At 58.3% G+C, this 14,083-nt stretch overlaps 1 protein-coding gene across 1 annotated transcript; it reads left to right on the top strand.

Annotated features, from left to right (window-relative positions):
- The first annotated feature begins 6,554 nt into the window (after positions 1–6,554).
- On the top strand, positions 6,555–14,073 carry LOC103586575 (transmembrane protein 201). Its single transcript, XM_008567871.1, has 5 exons — positions 6,555–6,674; positions 7,398–7,592; positions 9,161–9,337; positions 11,175–11,527; positions 12,150–14,073. Exons 1-5 carry the CDS (start codon positions 6,555–6,557, stop codon positions 12,370–12,372), a joined length of 1,068 nt encoding a protein of 355 aa, XP_008566093.1. The 3' UTR covers positions 12,373–14,073.
- The last annotated feature ends 10 nt before the right edge of the window (positions 14,074–14,083 follow it).

Genomic DNA, 14,083 nt, shown 5'->3' with positions numbered 1-14,083 from the left:
GGGGGCGGAGACTCCGGGAATTGGGGGTGCCGGCGGGAGCAGCCCGCACGGGGGTTACGAACTTCTTCCTCCCACGGAGAACCGGGCGGGGCCCGGAGGCCGATGCTCTGAGCCGCTGTCCCCGTCCCTGGGCAGCACGCTGCGCGGTGGGGGTACGAGCTGGCTCTTACTGCTCTGCACGTGACTCTAGGCCGTGCTTCTACCCGCCTCCCATCGGCCCATTGCAGCGTCCACCCCGTAGAAAAGCCGAGGGACAATGAGCTGGATGAGCTGTCTAATTAGAGGAGGCACGATGGAAACTGAGGGAGCCTGCACTCCTAACCACTGGGCTAGACTGCTCCCCAGAGGTGGGGAAAGCCTGAGATGCTTCAAAGGTTAAGTTTGAAATGGGCTGGGGCCGCCCTCAGCCCTGCAGGGCTCAAAGATCATGCAGATCCCCACATTCAGAGCTGGCTTCGCTTATCGGCCTCCGAGGTCAGGGACAAAAGTGTAATGGCCTCTTGTTTCAGCAGGACCTCCAGGGTAGCCGCCTGTTTCCCCACCTGATCCACCTCCCCAGGGAACAGGGAGAAAAGCGGGGCTCTGAAAACATCCTAGTGACTGAGTGGTGGGTGGATTTGCAGCCTCGGCAAGGGATGCTCAAAGCTCAGATCGCGGGTGAAAGGAGGAAAGGAACTCGCCCACAGTCACTTGGCAGTGAGCAGCGGAGCTGGGAGTTGAACCCTGGCAGTCTGGCTGGCGAGTCTGTCCTTCCTTAACCACTACCACGTACTGCTGCTTTTCTCGAGGGGGAAGACAGGGAAAAAGAAGTGGAGGTGGTTGAGTCACAGAGGCTTCCCAAAGGAGGAAGGGGGCAGGGACATCAGCTGTGTGTGGAAGATGAGCCACACGGGAGGGGGGGGCGGGGGTAAGGAAGGGGACACCTCCCTGGGCAGGGCAGCTGGGGATTGAGGGAGCCCCTGACTCAAGGGGTCCCTGACAACCTGTGTCCCAGTTCCTGCCCAATTTCTGGAAGTTGGAGGGGCCTGCAGGACCAGCTGTTGAAAGCAGTCGTTTTATCTGCAAGGGATCTGTTGTCCAGAGCCGGCAGATCGATTTGCTCAGATTCCTGGAGCATGTTGACAGCAGAGCTGCTCCAAAGCCCAGCTTTCCTCCTGGACAATGCTGCCTCTCACTTAACCCAGGATGGGGAATGTTGCCCCCAAGAGTCAGAGCCTGGGTGAGGGTGTTGTCTCCAACCTGGGTTTTGTGTGGCTGGATTTGGACCGGGGTTTGCTCTCTGTGCTCCACACTCCAGTGTCTTGTGCTGCAGCTCTTCAGGGGGTCCTGTCTCCACTTCCTGGCCTGCCAGCCACGCTTTCCCTCTGCTGGAGACAGGAGTTTGGGGCCTTGGTGAGGTGCTGGGCAAGCTGGTGCAACAGGAGCCAGGAGGGCCCAGAAGTCCTTTCACCCCTGGACAACAGAGGGTCGCCACATGGCAATGGGACTATTGCTGCTGATTGGGTAGAGAAAGACCAGCCCTTCCCTGGATGCTCTAAGATGTCCTAGTTTTCGTCTGGAGGTTGTATATTGGCCACTGTCAAGATTCGGAAGCAAGACCAGCCCAGGGAGAACACCGTGACAATGAGGAAACATTGGCTCTGGCCACAGCATGGGTTTTGAATGACCCTTGGGAGAGCACATAGAGTTGTTTTTGGAAGGCGATTTGGCTGGTTCGGAGTTTGCAGGCTCAGCACAGAGGTGGCAGAGGACGGGAAAGTGGCCCGAGGAAGAGTGTGGAGGGAGTGCCCTCCTGAACCCCTCCAGGTCGGCCCTGCCCTTTGCTTTACAACTGCCCAGGTGCCCAGGGAAAAGGCCCTTCTCTCGCTTCCCCACCTGTGGAGTCCTCTTGCCCTGATCATTGTTAATGATGGCAGCAGCTAACATTTTGGTGCTGATGACGGGTAGTAAGCATTTGCACATTGCCGCCTCCAGAGACCAGGCAGCAGCCCTGCAGCATAGCAGGAACTTCTGTTCTCCCCATTTTACAGATGAGGAAATAGAGGCTTGAAGAGGTTGGGCTACCTGCCCTTCTGCCTGGCTGTTACATGCGGGGCCCTGCCTTGCGCTGTCATTTCCACTGCAAGCCAGGCCTCACACTCTGGGTGCTCACTGTGGCTGCCTCTGCACCCGCGGCAGGGCTTCTCTGGGCTCGCTCATCCCACACTCCAGGCAGTGTGATGGTCCTTAGCTTCCTAAGCCTCCCCCACCTCATGACTCTGATGCTCAGATGTGACCTTGTCCCTTTTCACATTATGTCCAGGATCCATCCTCTGCAGGCACACATCACTGTTCCTCTTGGAGGCCTCGGGGGCCTCTTGCAGCATCCGTTTGTGTTTCTGGGGATGCAGGGTCCCAGATTATGTAGTAGAGCCTTGTCCTCACATTCAGAGTCCCCTCAAGCGTGCCCCCTCCCTGTGTCCAGGCTCCACTCTCTCCATCACTCTCCCAGTGCTGCGTGCTATAGATAAGCAGACTCCACTCCCTGAACGCATGCACAGCGTATGGTCCCCTCCCTCTGCCCTTTGCCCTGGTGGCAAGTGCACCTGTTCTTTAGGGCGACAGCAAATGCCCCAATGTTGGCCCCTCTCCCGTGGCATCTGTCACCAGCTGCCCTGCTAGGCTGTCATTCTTGTCCTTATGTCCAGGTCAGAAGTGGAGTGTCTTGCTCATTTTTGTATCTCTGTGTACCTAGCATGGCACTCAGCAAACTGATGGGGTGGTCTGCCCGCTCCAGGCCGGGGTCTGTCCCCAGAGGGGTGGGTTTTGGGGGTTTCTGTCTGGGTGTTGGTGGTATTGTGGTGAACCTAAGTTTTGTTTTGAGCTGGTTGGGTCCTAGCAGTGCTGAGCTGCACTTTGGTACCACTGTCGCTGAAACCCAGTAGGCGCCACCTTGTATGTTTCTGGCTGGATGAGATGTATTTCCCACCCAGTGCATAGAAGAGCAAGTGAGGAACTGCCTGTGAGGCTGTCCTGGGATGTCCTCTCGGGGCCTCCTGGATCCCTGAGGGAACCAAGCCTCACTCTTACAGAGCCAGTCTTTCCGGCCCCTCTCTGGGGCTGGCGCACAGTCCCCAAGGTCCGGGGAGGTCCGTGCACTTCTCGGGGCCTCCTGCAGACTCTGAGCCCCATCTAGTGTCTCCCCACGTGGCACAGCTTTGGGCACATAGCAGTTGCCCGGCCCCTGACAGATCCCTGGGCCAAGGACCTCAGTGGTGGGCTCTCTCCTAGAATAGCTCCCCCTACTTATAGGGAGTGATGAAATATCAGGGCAGGTGCTTTGTCGTAACGAGATGTTCGAGATCGGGGCTGATGGAGGCACGTGCTCATTTTTCTCTCTCTCGGTGTGTGTTCACTTGTGGACAGGCAGGTGTGGAGCACGCAGAGCCCCTTGCTCCTTCCAGGGACCCAGATGTTCGAGATCGGGGCTGATGGAGGCACATGCTCATTTTTCTCTCCCTCGGCATGTGTTCACTTGTGGACAGGCAGGTGTGGAGCACGCAGAGCCCCTTGCTCCTTCCAGGGACCACCTGCCTGAGGCTGCCTCAGGCCACCTCTGGCATCCCCATCAGCATCCAGGTACCAGGAGCTGGGAGAGTGGTTTCCAGGCCCTCCCCTCTGCCCACCCACGGTACCCCCAACCTGCCCCCCAAGGCAGCCTGGCCAGGGACAGAGGCCTGGGGGCTGAGCTGCCATCCTCCCAGAACCTGGACCAGTGCCAGGTGGAAGGGTGGCCTTTCTGGGCTGTCTAACTCTCTTGCCTGTGTTATAGAGATGTTCCATCTTGTCACCTCAAACCTTGTCCACCAAGTGTGGTTTCTTCCTAGAGAGCCAAGTTGGGGGCTGTGGTTGTTGTAGTGAAGGAGAGAGGTGGGTTGAGGGAAGCCTGGGGCCATTTCCCTGAGCAAAAGCAGGGCCGAGGCCAGACTGACTGGGAACATCAGCTCAGAGGCGGGGACTGGCCTGGGCTGCCCTGGGCATCATGCAAGCTGCAAGGTCGGCTGTCAGGTGGGAAGGTGTTTCACATTAGCTCATGTGTCTGATGTGGGAAGTTCTGGGAGGCCGCAGCACTGGTGCGTGGGGGACCTGAGATTCAAGCCCAGCTCCCTGTCACCCACTTGTCCATCTGTCTTTCACAGGGCCTTCAGGCCCTTTCAGGGCTCTCCCCCAAAGGAGCCGTGGGTGGTGACGCTTTGGTGTGGAGACACCACCTGGCCAAGGTGGGTGGCAGTTGCCACAAGAGAACATCTCCACCCCTCCCTCCACCCCAGCAGGGATTACGAAGTGCTGAGAGTGACAGGAGCTGGAGCCCTGGCCCCAGGGACAAGGACGAATCCCCTGCCTCCCCTACTGCCACCACTTCTAGGCTAGACATATTCTAGATGGGTGGAGCCATTTCTCTAGCAATGGAGCTGGAGATCGGGGTGGGAACCCTGACTTCCTGGAGCAGGAGGAACTTTGTGGCAGGCTCCCTAGGTGGAAGCCACAGTCCCTGCTCACCTGTCAGGGCAGGCAAAGGGATCAACCTTTCCTTTCAAAGGGGTTAAAAGGGCTTAAGGGCTCATCACCCAGAGGCAGGTATAGAATCTTGTCCCAGGCGTGGTGTTCTGGAGTTAGGGGTAGCTGGGGGGCAGATGAGAGAGGTCACACGGCCTGGCTGTCACCCATGAGGACATGCATCCATGCACAATTACAAAGAAGCCTATAAAGCAGGTACAAATTAACAGAGAGAAAGCCAAGTGCTTAAGTGCCCGGGAATGCCGAATGTGGGCAACACGGGCATCGCAGCAGCGCAGACTCCCGCCCCTCCACCGTGGCAATTTCACAGTTGACGTCCACTGTGCTGTCTGCGTGTTTGCCCTGGTCCTCAGGCCTTGCCTGCTGGCTTTCTGCTGTGGACAAGACGTGGCAGTCCCTGGTGGTCCATGGTGAGGTCTTTGGCCTGAGCTGCGGCAGGGCATGTGGGGTGAGGAGATTTGGGGCTGAGTCTGTTGGGGGACCTCCAGGCTGCCCTCCATGGACCCCAGAACCCTCCCCTGCAAGGCCTGGTTCCATCTCCTCTTCTCTGTCCTGGCCTCCCCTACCCCCAACCTTTGGCGGTTACTCTAGTCCGGGCACTGTTAAGCACTTGCCTTGAAGAGTCCCCTGCAAGAGGCTCTTGTTCTCAGTTGACACATGAGAAGAGAACTCCCTTAACTTGCCCGTGGTCAGTGGAAGGGGCGGGGGGAAAAGGCCAAGCAGCAGCAGCCATGTTAGGAGCTAGAGCCCCGCTTTGCAGGGGCCACCCTCCCTCCCAGGCCCCTGCCAGGCCGGGCACGGAGCAGTGACAGAGCTAGCCCTTTTCATTGTACAGCACCTTTGTGTGTCTTACATCACTGCATCCCTGTAACGTGTGGAAGCCGCGGGTGTTGTGGTTGCCGCCACTTCACACACCTGGGCCCCGAGGCTGGGACACGTCCAGGGGGCACACGTCCAGATGCGGGCAGAGCTGGGGACTTTGGCTCCCAGATGCCGGCTTCATCCTCCTGTCTCTGAGCAGGACCTCGGGGTGAAAAGGCTAGGGACCGCGTCTATGTGTGGGGTGTCTGCCCCCTCTGCAGAGGCTCAGGCCATGTCCCCAGAGCAGGGGAAGGACCGGGGGAGGCAGGAGCAGCAAGGCCAAGACCACAGGGCTGAAGCACCTGCCGCCCATCACCCACATTGTTTTCTAGGTCCCTGGCACTGGAGGGGTTTGTTGGGCGGTTGCTGTGTCTCTCTCCCCACCCCCACCCCTGAAATGACCTGCAGCCAGTGAGGCAGGTGGAAAGGGGCCCAGCACATTTCCCCCAGTGTCTGGGCTGGGATTATCCCATGGGCCCCACCTGTCACTACATGTATGGCCAGTGAGGGCCACTGCAGGCCTGCCCGCCCTTGTCCGCTCTACCAGGAAGGGCTGGCCCAGGGCTGAGCAGCTGTCCCTAGTCCCCACCCCTCAGCCTTCTTCCTCTCACACTCCTGGGGTTGCTTTTCTGTGAAGCACAAGAGGCTCCCTTCAATTTGGAAACTCCTTAGGGAGCACCGTCTCTGCAGCCTGGGAACGGGGACCATGGCAGGGAGGGGCAGTCCTGGAGCCTGGTCCCTGCCAGCCCTGTGGCTGGGTTGACCCTGGCCCTTGTTGCCCCCATGTCTGAACCCCAGGACAGGAGGGGCTGGTGGTCCTGGGTCCCTAGGTGGATGCGCTGGAGCTTAGGGATCTGGTGAGTGCAGCTACTTCCTGGGAGGTGCTTTGCCTCGAAGGCTGAGAAGGCCAAGAAGCTTGAGTCAGCCATGGTCTCCTTGTTTGGTCCTCTGGGCGGATGCAGCAGCGTCCAGTCCAAGTCCCAGCTCCCTGGGAGCTGTCCTTTCCTCCCTCAGCTGGCCTGTGCCTCCAGCTCAGTGCCCCATCCCACTTCCGGCTCCTTTTCCCTGGTGGCCTGGGGGCAGGGCGCGTCTGGCGCAGTCTTCAGGCTGACTCCACTCTTTCCTCGGTCCACAGGATGAAGCCAACGCACACAATGGTCAACTGCTGGTTCTGCAACCAAGACACACTGGTGCCCTATGGGAACCGCAACTGCTGGGACTGCCCCCACTGCGAGCAGTACAACGGCTTCCAGGAGGTGCGGCGCAGGACTGGCGCTTCTGAGATGGGCACTGTGGGGCCGCCTGCTGCCCTACAGGCTCTGAACCATCTGTTTTCACGGGTGGCTGCCCTGGTGCTGCACCCTTGTTGGAGGAGGAACTGGACTGAGGCAGCTGTGATGACTTGTCTGAAGTCACACCACTAGAAGTGGCAGATTTGTGGTTTGAACCCAGATCTTTCTGGCTCTGCAACCATTTTCTGCACTAGATCAGGGGTCGGCAAACTTTCCCTACAAAGGGCCAGATAGTGAGTATTTTAGGCTTTGCAGGCCGCGTGATGACGGTCACTGCTGCTCAGCGCTGCCAAGCGCGATAGATAGTATGTGGATGAATGAGCATAGCCATGTTCCCATAGGACTTGATTTACAAAAACAGGCCGCCAGTCCGTGGGCCATGCTTTGCCTACCGCGGTTTGCAAACAGTTCCCAGAGCTGTGGGGTTCTGGGGACAAGGCCAACGGGAGGCGGGCGGCAGGCGCTCAGGCCGGGTGGCTTCACTCCAGAGTCTGGGCCTTCAGGGTTTGGTGCAAAGTGTCTTTGGCGGGAGAGCTGCTGCTGTTGGAGATATGCCACCACTTCCCTGTGGCGTCCCCACATGGGGCCTCCATGCTACTACTGTCCAGGCTAAGCCAGCTGGGGAAGCTCGCCTGCCTGTTGGGAAGGGGCTCCCCCTCTGACCACAAGTTCCCCCTTTTCCCCCAGAATGGTGACTACAACAAGCCAATCCCTGCCCAGTACATGGAGCACCTGAACCACGTGGTGAGCAGCACGCCCAGCCTCCGTGAGCCCGTGCAGCCGCAGCAGTGGGTGAGCAGCCAGGTCCTGCTGTGTAAGAGGTGCAACCACCACCAGACCACCAAAATCAAGCAGCTGGCCGCCTTCGCTCCACGCGAGGAGGTGAGGCCGGGGCCCTTTCGGGGGGTTCTCAGAGCAGCTGAGGGGTCAGGCACATGTGCAGCACGCTGGCTGGATGCCGTCTTGGGGCCTCAGCCCCTGCTCTGCCAGACAGCAGCTTTTCTGTCCTGAGTGCCCAGGGGGTCCCCTCCTCACCCTGACCCTATGTGGCCCCACATTCCTAGGTGTGTGATTTCTTCCAGCCCCATTGTAGCTGGGTTTCTCCTTGTGTCTTGTAGTCACTTGTAGTTCTAAGCCTGAGAACACCATGGAAACCCTAGCGCCTGTCAGTCCAGAGAGGTTTATCCCTAGACAGAGGGAGGGAGGATCCCTGGGCTCCAGCTGAAGCCCTGTTGGGTCCATCCTGTCCTCATCTTTCTGAGTCAGTCTTGCAGTTTGTTCTGAGAGCTGGCAGGGGATGCTCCTGGCTTCTGGGAGAGGGCGGAATCTAGATGTTGCTGAAAGGCCTGATGTTAGGGGTTGGGCTAAGCTGGGAGCTTTGCCACCCCTGGGCCCACCATGGAATCCAGGAGCCTTGTTACCTGGCTGCTCCTGCCTCTCTACCTACTCCTAGACCTCCCCCCACCCAGGGGGTCCTGTGACTTCCAGAAGCAGATGCCAGCTGGGGCCCAGGGACACTGGCTCTTCCGAGGTCAAGCCCAGGAGGGAGGGCGGAGAGCAGACATGAGCTTGGGGCCTGCAGCAAGGTGGGGGAAGCTGCGGCTTACAGCTGGGCAGCTTTTCCAGTGCTGGGTCCCAGCGAGAGATGGCATTGATGATTTTCCCAGCCGCCGCAGACTGGAAACGGGGGGAAGTGTGTGGCTGCATCTCCGAAAGGTGGTAGAGATGGGACTTGTCTCCTGGAAGCCCAAAGAACCCTTCAGCTCCTCTAAGGTCCAGGCCAGACAGGGCTCCTAGAGTTTTTCAAATCCTTGGGCTCAAGGGGAAGGGCTGGCCCTGCCTCTAGGTTACCCGTCTGTCTGAGTCCAGGCAGGGTCAGCTCAGAGCCACCTTCTGCGGCTCACCTGCCTTCCTGGAGCTGTGAGTCCAGGGAGCAGGGCCTGAAGCCAGGAAAACGTCCTGAGCTCCANCAACGAACCCTTCAGATCCTCTAAGGTCCAGGCCAGACAGGGCTCCTAGAGTTTTTCAAATCCTTGGGCTCGAGGGGAAGGGCTGGCCCTGCCTCTAGGTTACCCGTCTGTCTGAGTCCAGGCAGGGTCAGCTCAGAGCCACCTTCTGCGGCTCACCTGCCTTCCTGGAGCTGTGAGTCCAGGGAGCAGGGCCTGAAGCCAGGAAAACGTCCTGAGCTCCAGGCCTCCAGGTGCATCGTGGAGCAAAGGGACTTCATTAGAGTATCTCCGTCCCCTGTGGGCCTCTGTATGGTCCGGCCCACACTCCCAGTAGCCCACGTCACTGTTTGTCCTTTTGGGCTGGGGGAGGGAAGCAGGTTCAGAGTGGGGATGACTTTCGTGCATCACCCCCCCAGGACCTGAACCCCGGTCCCACCCATAAGACAGACGGGCAGCTCAGCCACCATGCAGACACCAAGCCTCTGCCCCCCGACCCCGCAGGGCAGGTACGACGAGGAGATTGAGGTGTATCGACACCACCTGGAGCAGATGTACAAGCTGTGCCGGCCGTGCCAGGCAGCCGTCGAGTACTACATCAAGCACCAGAACCGCCAGCTGCGTGCGCTGCTGCTGAGCCACCAGTTCAAGCGCCGCGAGGCCGACCAGGCCCACATGCAGGTCCGCGCAGGCAGTCATGGGGCGTTTGGGCTGTCGGGGCCTGGCCACTGTGACCAGAGGGCAGCTTTTCTGAGCTGACAGCCTTATCCCTTCCCACGGGGCCACCTTCCCACCCTGCCCCTGGACCCTTTATGTCATCAGCCAAGTGTGTGTTCTCAAGGAGAGTGGCCAGCATAAGGATGTGCCTGCTGTTTACATGCCTGAGCTTGGCTTCAGGTTGCCCTGCTGCACCTGAGCTCCTCCGGACTCTGCTGCCTCGTCCTCAGAACGGCCTTGGAGGAACACTCTTAGGCGTTGGGACCCTGTATCAGTGCATTTCTGTTGCTTAAACAAAATACCCAAAACTGAGTAATCTATAAAGAAATCAAATTTATTTCTTACAGTTTGGGAAGCTGGGAAGTCCACGGTCCAGGGGGCATGTCTGATAAGGTCTGTCTTGGAGGGAACTCTGCAGAGTCCCGTGGCCACCAGGGTGTCACATGGTGACAATGGCAAGAACACTGTCATGTGCTCTGAATAAAACCACCTGCCCACGCCCATGATAACTCATTACTCCATGTATGGGTTAATCCATTCAGGAGAGCACAGTCCTCACGATCCTGTCACCCCTCGAAGGCCCCATCTTTCAAATATCGTTGTCGGATTTCCCACCCTCATAACACTGTTACAATGGGGATCAAGTTTCCAACACATGAACTTTCAGGGAACACATTTGACCCATAGCAGACCCCCGTTTACAACTGGAAACCCAACTCAGGGAGGTTAAGAAACTTGCATAGTGTTGTTCACCTGGTGTGCAGTGGTGCCACTATCTGAACCCAGGGTCTGACTGAAACTAATTTGTATCATGGTACTCAGTTAGTAGAACGTAGTCGGTCATCTGTATCTGTAGGTTCCATGTCTGTGGATTCAATCGACTGCAGACTGAAAATATTTGGGGGGAAAAATGGACAATTCTGTCTATACTAAACAATTACAGACTTTTTCCCCAGTCATTATTCTCTAAACAATATAGTATAACAACTGTTTACATTGCATTAGGCATTATAATTAATCTAGAAATGATTTAAAGTATACAGGAAGATGCATGAGGGTTATATGCAGATAATGCACCATTTTATATCACTGGCTTGAGCAGCTGCAGATTTTGGTATCCACAGGGGGTCCTGGAACCAAATCTCCACAGATACTGAGAGACGACTATATTCTGGTTGTTTAAAAATCATGTATAGTAGCAAGTAGATTCAGAAGTAAAAACCTCACAAAGAAACTCCTACCTCTCCCCCCCATGTCCCTAGATGTACCCTGGGTCCAGCTGGTGTGTGGTGTCCACTCTGCAGCCAGGCCCCGGCCCTCATGTTTCCCCGGCAGGACACCAGGCAGACCATGTCCTTGGGCCTTTGGATCTCATTCTGACCACGTTGTTCATGGTCTGAAAAATTTATTGCTGTATTTTTAAATTTAACTTTTGTCAGTCATCTGTACGTGTATTTGAATTCCAGTTAAAAATCACAATAGGAGTTTTGGGTGAGAACTTGACAAAATGATTGAAAATTCATGTGTGGGACTAAGGTCACCATAATATCAAAAAGATTTCTTTTAGAGGAGAGCATGGTAGAGCAGTGCTCCCCAAGAGAGCTATTGCAGTGGGCGAAGGCCCAGAAGTAAGGCAGGTGGTAAGCCTCTAGGCACAGCCAGGGGCACCTCTGAGCATCAGGAACCGGTGGATTCTTCAGCGAGTGCCTTGGGGCCCTGGCCAGCCACCCTGACAGCGGGCTCCAGGAATGGCCACAGTGATCTTCAGCCATCTCACTGACCTGTCTCTTTCTCCCTCCAGAGCTTCTGCTCCTCTGCAATGAAGGCCCCTGTCCAGGTCATCCTGCTGCGCGCCCTGGCCTTCCTGGCCTGTGCCTTCCTGCTGACCACCATGCTATATGGCACCAGTAACCCCTTCGCCCCAGGGGCCACCCTGCCCCTGGCCCTGCCACCTGGTGGCAATGGCTCGGCCGCACCTGAGAATGGCACTGCCCCTGGGGCTGAGGGCTGGCAGCAGCTGTTGGACCTGCTACCTGAGCACATGGCAGAGAAACTGCGAGAGGCCTGGGCCTTCGGGCAGAGCCACCAGATGGGCGTTGCGGTGCTGGGCCTGCTCACCTGCCTGCTGGCCATGCTGCTGGCCGGCCGCATCAGGTGCGCATGGGGCTTTGGGGATGGGTGGGGGTTCTGCATGACGGGTTGCTGCCTGGCCATGGGAGCCGGGAGGTCCTGTTGGTCACACAGCTCTGGGCTGAACTCCATGGTGTGGCTAGAACAAGAAAAAAAGAAGAAAGGAACAAGGCTTGGTGGCTTGTTCTCCAGGGGCTGGGAGTGGGGGTAAGACGGGACAGCAAATGACCTGCCTTAGAGGGCTCAGCGGTGCTCAGAGCCAGCCCCCTGCTTACACTCTGTGGCTGGGCCCAGGTGCAGTGCCTCTCTACCTCAGACTCATGTCTGTAAGTCGGGGTGACTACAGCCACCTGCCTTAGGCTGTAGGGATCATGTGGGGTGCTCATGGGCCCTTGCAGAAGCAGGCCCTGTACAAGTGCCACGCCCATGTCATCTAACTCCTTACAGGGACTCTGAGGAGCCCCCTCAGCCCCATTTCACAGGCCAGAGCGTGGGAGCTTAGGAGAAACTGCGCAGCACAGAGCCGGGCAGTGGGTGTGAGGGAGGTGTCCCGGCCGGGCTTTCCTCCTGGCCCTGTTGTCTGCCATCTCAGCAGGGCTGGGATCTCCTGCCTGCCCCCTGCTCACCGCCCTGCTCTCCCCTGCAGGCTCCGGAGGATCGACGCCTTCTCCAGCTGCCTGTGGGCCCTGCTGCTCGGGCTGCATCTGGCCGAGCAGTACCTGCAGGCTACCTCACCCAACTGGCTGGACACACTCAAGTTCAGCACCACATCCCTGTGCTGCCTGGTGGGCTTCACAGCAGCCGTGGCCACAAGGAAGGCAACGGGTCCACGGAGGTTCCGGCCTCGAAGGTCAGAGAAGCAGCAGTGACTGTGGGGGGAGGAAAGACGGACGGACAGGCCCGGGGCTTTGCTGCCAGCCTCTTCTTATCTGACTCCCTCCTGCCCACCCTGGCCTGGCCCAGCCCCAGCACTTCCCCGAGGGGTCAGCCTGCCCCCCTTTTCCTTTCGGCCTCTCCATGTCATTCCGACCTAAGGCTCTCCCTGATGCCCTGTAGCTGCTTGCCACTGCCACCACTTCTCTGGCCGGAAACCCTCTCACCTGGTGATCAGCGCACGGGCAGCACCCACAGCCCACCTGTGACACTGGGCTTCCTACTGGCAGCTCCAGGCACCTGCCCTGCCACAGCCTTATCTGGCCCTGACACTGTTGGGTGAGGGGTGTGGGCCGCTGTCTGTCTCCTCTCACCTCCCCTCAAGCCCCTGTCCTGGACGGTGACAGTGGCTGCGGGCTGGGCCCTACGCACATGACCTGTCCCTCAAGTTGCTTGGCACGGCAGGTGCTGCTCAGCAGAGTGAGCGGGGTCCAGAGCAGAGCCCCCCGCGCCATCCCTGGATAGAACCCTCCTCTGGCTCTCTCCTTGGTCCTGCTTGTTGCTGGGCCAGCGCTGTAGGGGGCAGTGCTGCCACTCAGGCTCCACTACTCAGTTCCCTGCTCCGAGGCCTTCCTGAGACCCAGGACCCCTCAGGCTCCTTCCCTGGGAACAGAGAGTGCAATTCTTGGGCCCAGTCTGGCCTTGACCATGAGTCTGTGGCGTGAGACCTCCTTCCAAGGTGGACAGTAGAAAGTCCTGCTTTTCCTTGCAGTCAGCAAGTTTCCTCCTTACGGCCAGGCTGTGGTGGGAGTTCACCCTGGTTGGGGGAGGGAGTTAATAGCCTTTCCTTTATTCATCAGTTAATTACTATGGGCCGGACAGGAAGAACTAGGGCATTCACGCTCTACCCACTCTCCTGAGAACCCCCCGTCACTGCCCCAGAAAGGCAGGACCCCTACCCTGTCCCTACACTTGTCCCCTGTGGGGCAGGAGTTTGGGCTTCCTGGGCTAAGGCTGCCCTCACTAGCTGGCCCCTGGCACGACTGGAAGGCTCTCATTGGCCCTGCACCCCCAGGCCTAGGATGTCCCCAGTTTCCTCCACTTACCCCAGATGATGCCTAGGGAAAGCCCACATTGCCCAGGGTCAGCACACATAAGGGGCACGCAGGCCCACAGTGATGCTGGGAGATGACGTGCCATCCACGTGCAGAGGAAGCTCTTGGCCTAACACTACCTCCAAGGGCCACAGTCAGAATGTGGACCAAGGCCATCCCCTACCTGGCAAGTTGCCCTCAGATGACCTGACACACTCCCTCCACGTCCCATGTGTCCTGCTGCTTGTCACTCTGAGCATAAGTCCCCTCTCCAGGCCTGGCCCCAAGTCTGCCAGCTCCTCCTGTCTGTGCATCAGAGCCCAGGGGAAGCAAAAACAGATTACACCTTCGTGGGGGGTCACACCTGGTAAAAGGGCCACCAGTTACCTGGACCTGAGGAGGCAGGTAAGGGGGAGGGTGCGCTGGTCAGCCTCTGCCTGGAGCCCCGCAGGGAGTTTGAGAGTGGTGCCTAGGCCCTGCTGCAGTGAATTCGTTGTGTTTGGGGGTCCTAAGTGGTTGCCGTACTCCCGAGCCCCAGTGATTGGGCAGCGGCTGCATGTGGTAAGCCCAGGTGGGTCAGGGGACCATCTGGGGGCTTCTGTGGCCCTCCATG

The sequence above is a fragment of the Galeopterus variegatus genome, unplaced genomic scaffold, assembly GCF_000696425.1.
Source record: "Galeopterus variegatus unplaced genomic scaffold, G_variegatus-3.0.2 Scaffold353, whole genome shotgun sequence".
In the NCBI taxonomy this organism is placed as follows: domain Eukaryota; kingdom Metazoa; phylum Chordata; class Mammalia; order Dermoptera; family Cynocephalidae; genus Galeopterus; species Galeopterus variegatus.
The sequence above is the reverse complement of the archived record's forward strand: the minus strand, read 5'-3'. Positions and strand labels throughout refer to the sequence as shown.

What these genes read in the sequence shown, in the direction of transcription:
- LOC103586575 (XM_008567871.1), top strand. Translation starts at nt 6,555, where the DNA reads ATGAAGCCAACGCACACAATGGTCAACTGCTGGTTCTGCAACCAAGAC. An exon ending in CCGACCAGGCCCACATGCAG is followed by an intron (nt 9,338 to 11,174) that starts GTCCGCGCAGGC and finishes TTCTCCCTCCAG; the next exon opens with AGCTTCTGCTCCTCTGCAAT. An exon ending in CTGCTGGCCGGCCGCATCAG is followed by an intron (nt 11,528 to 12,149) that starts GTGCGCATGGGG and finishes TCTCCCCTGCAG; the next exon opens with GCTCCGGAGGATCGACGCCT.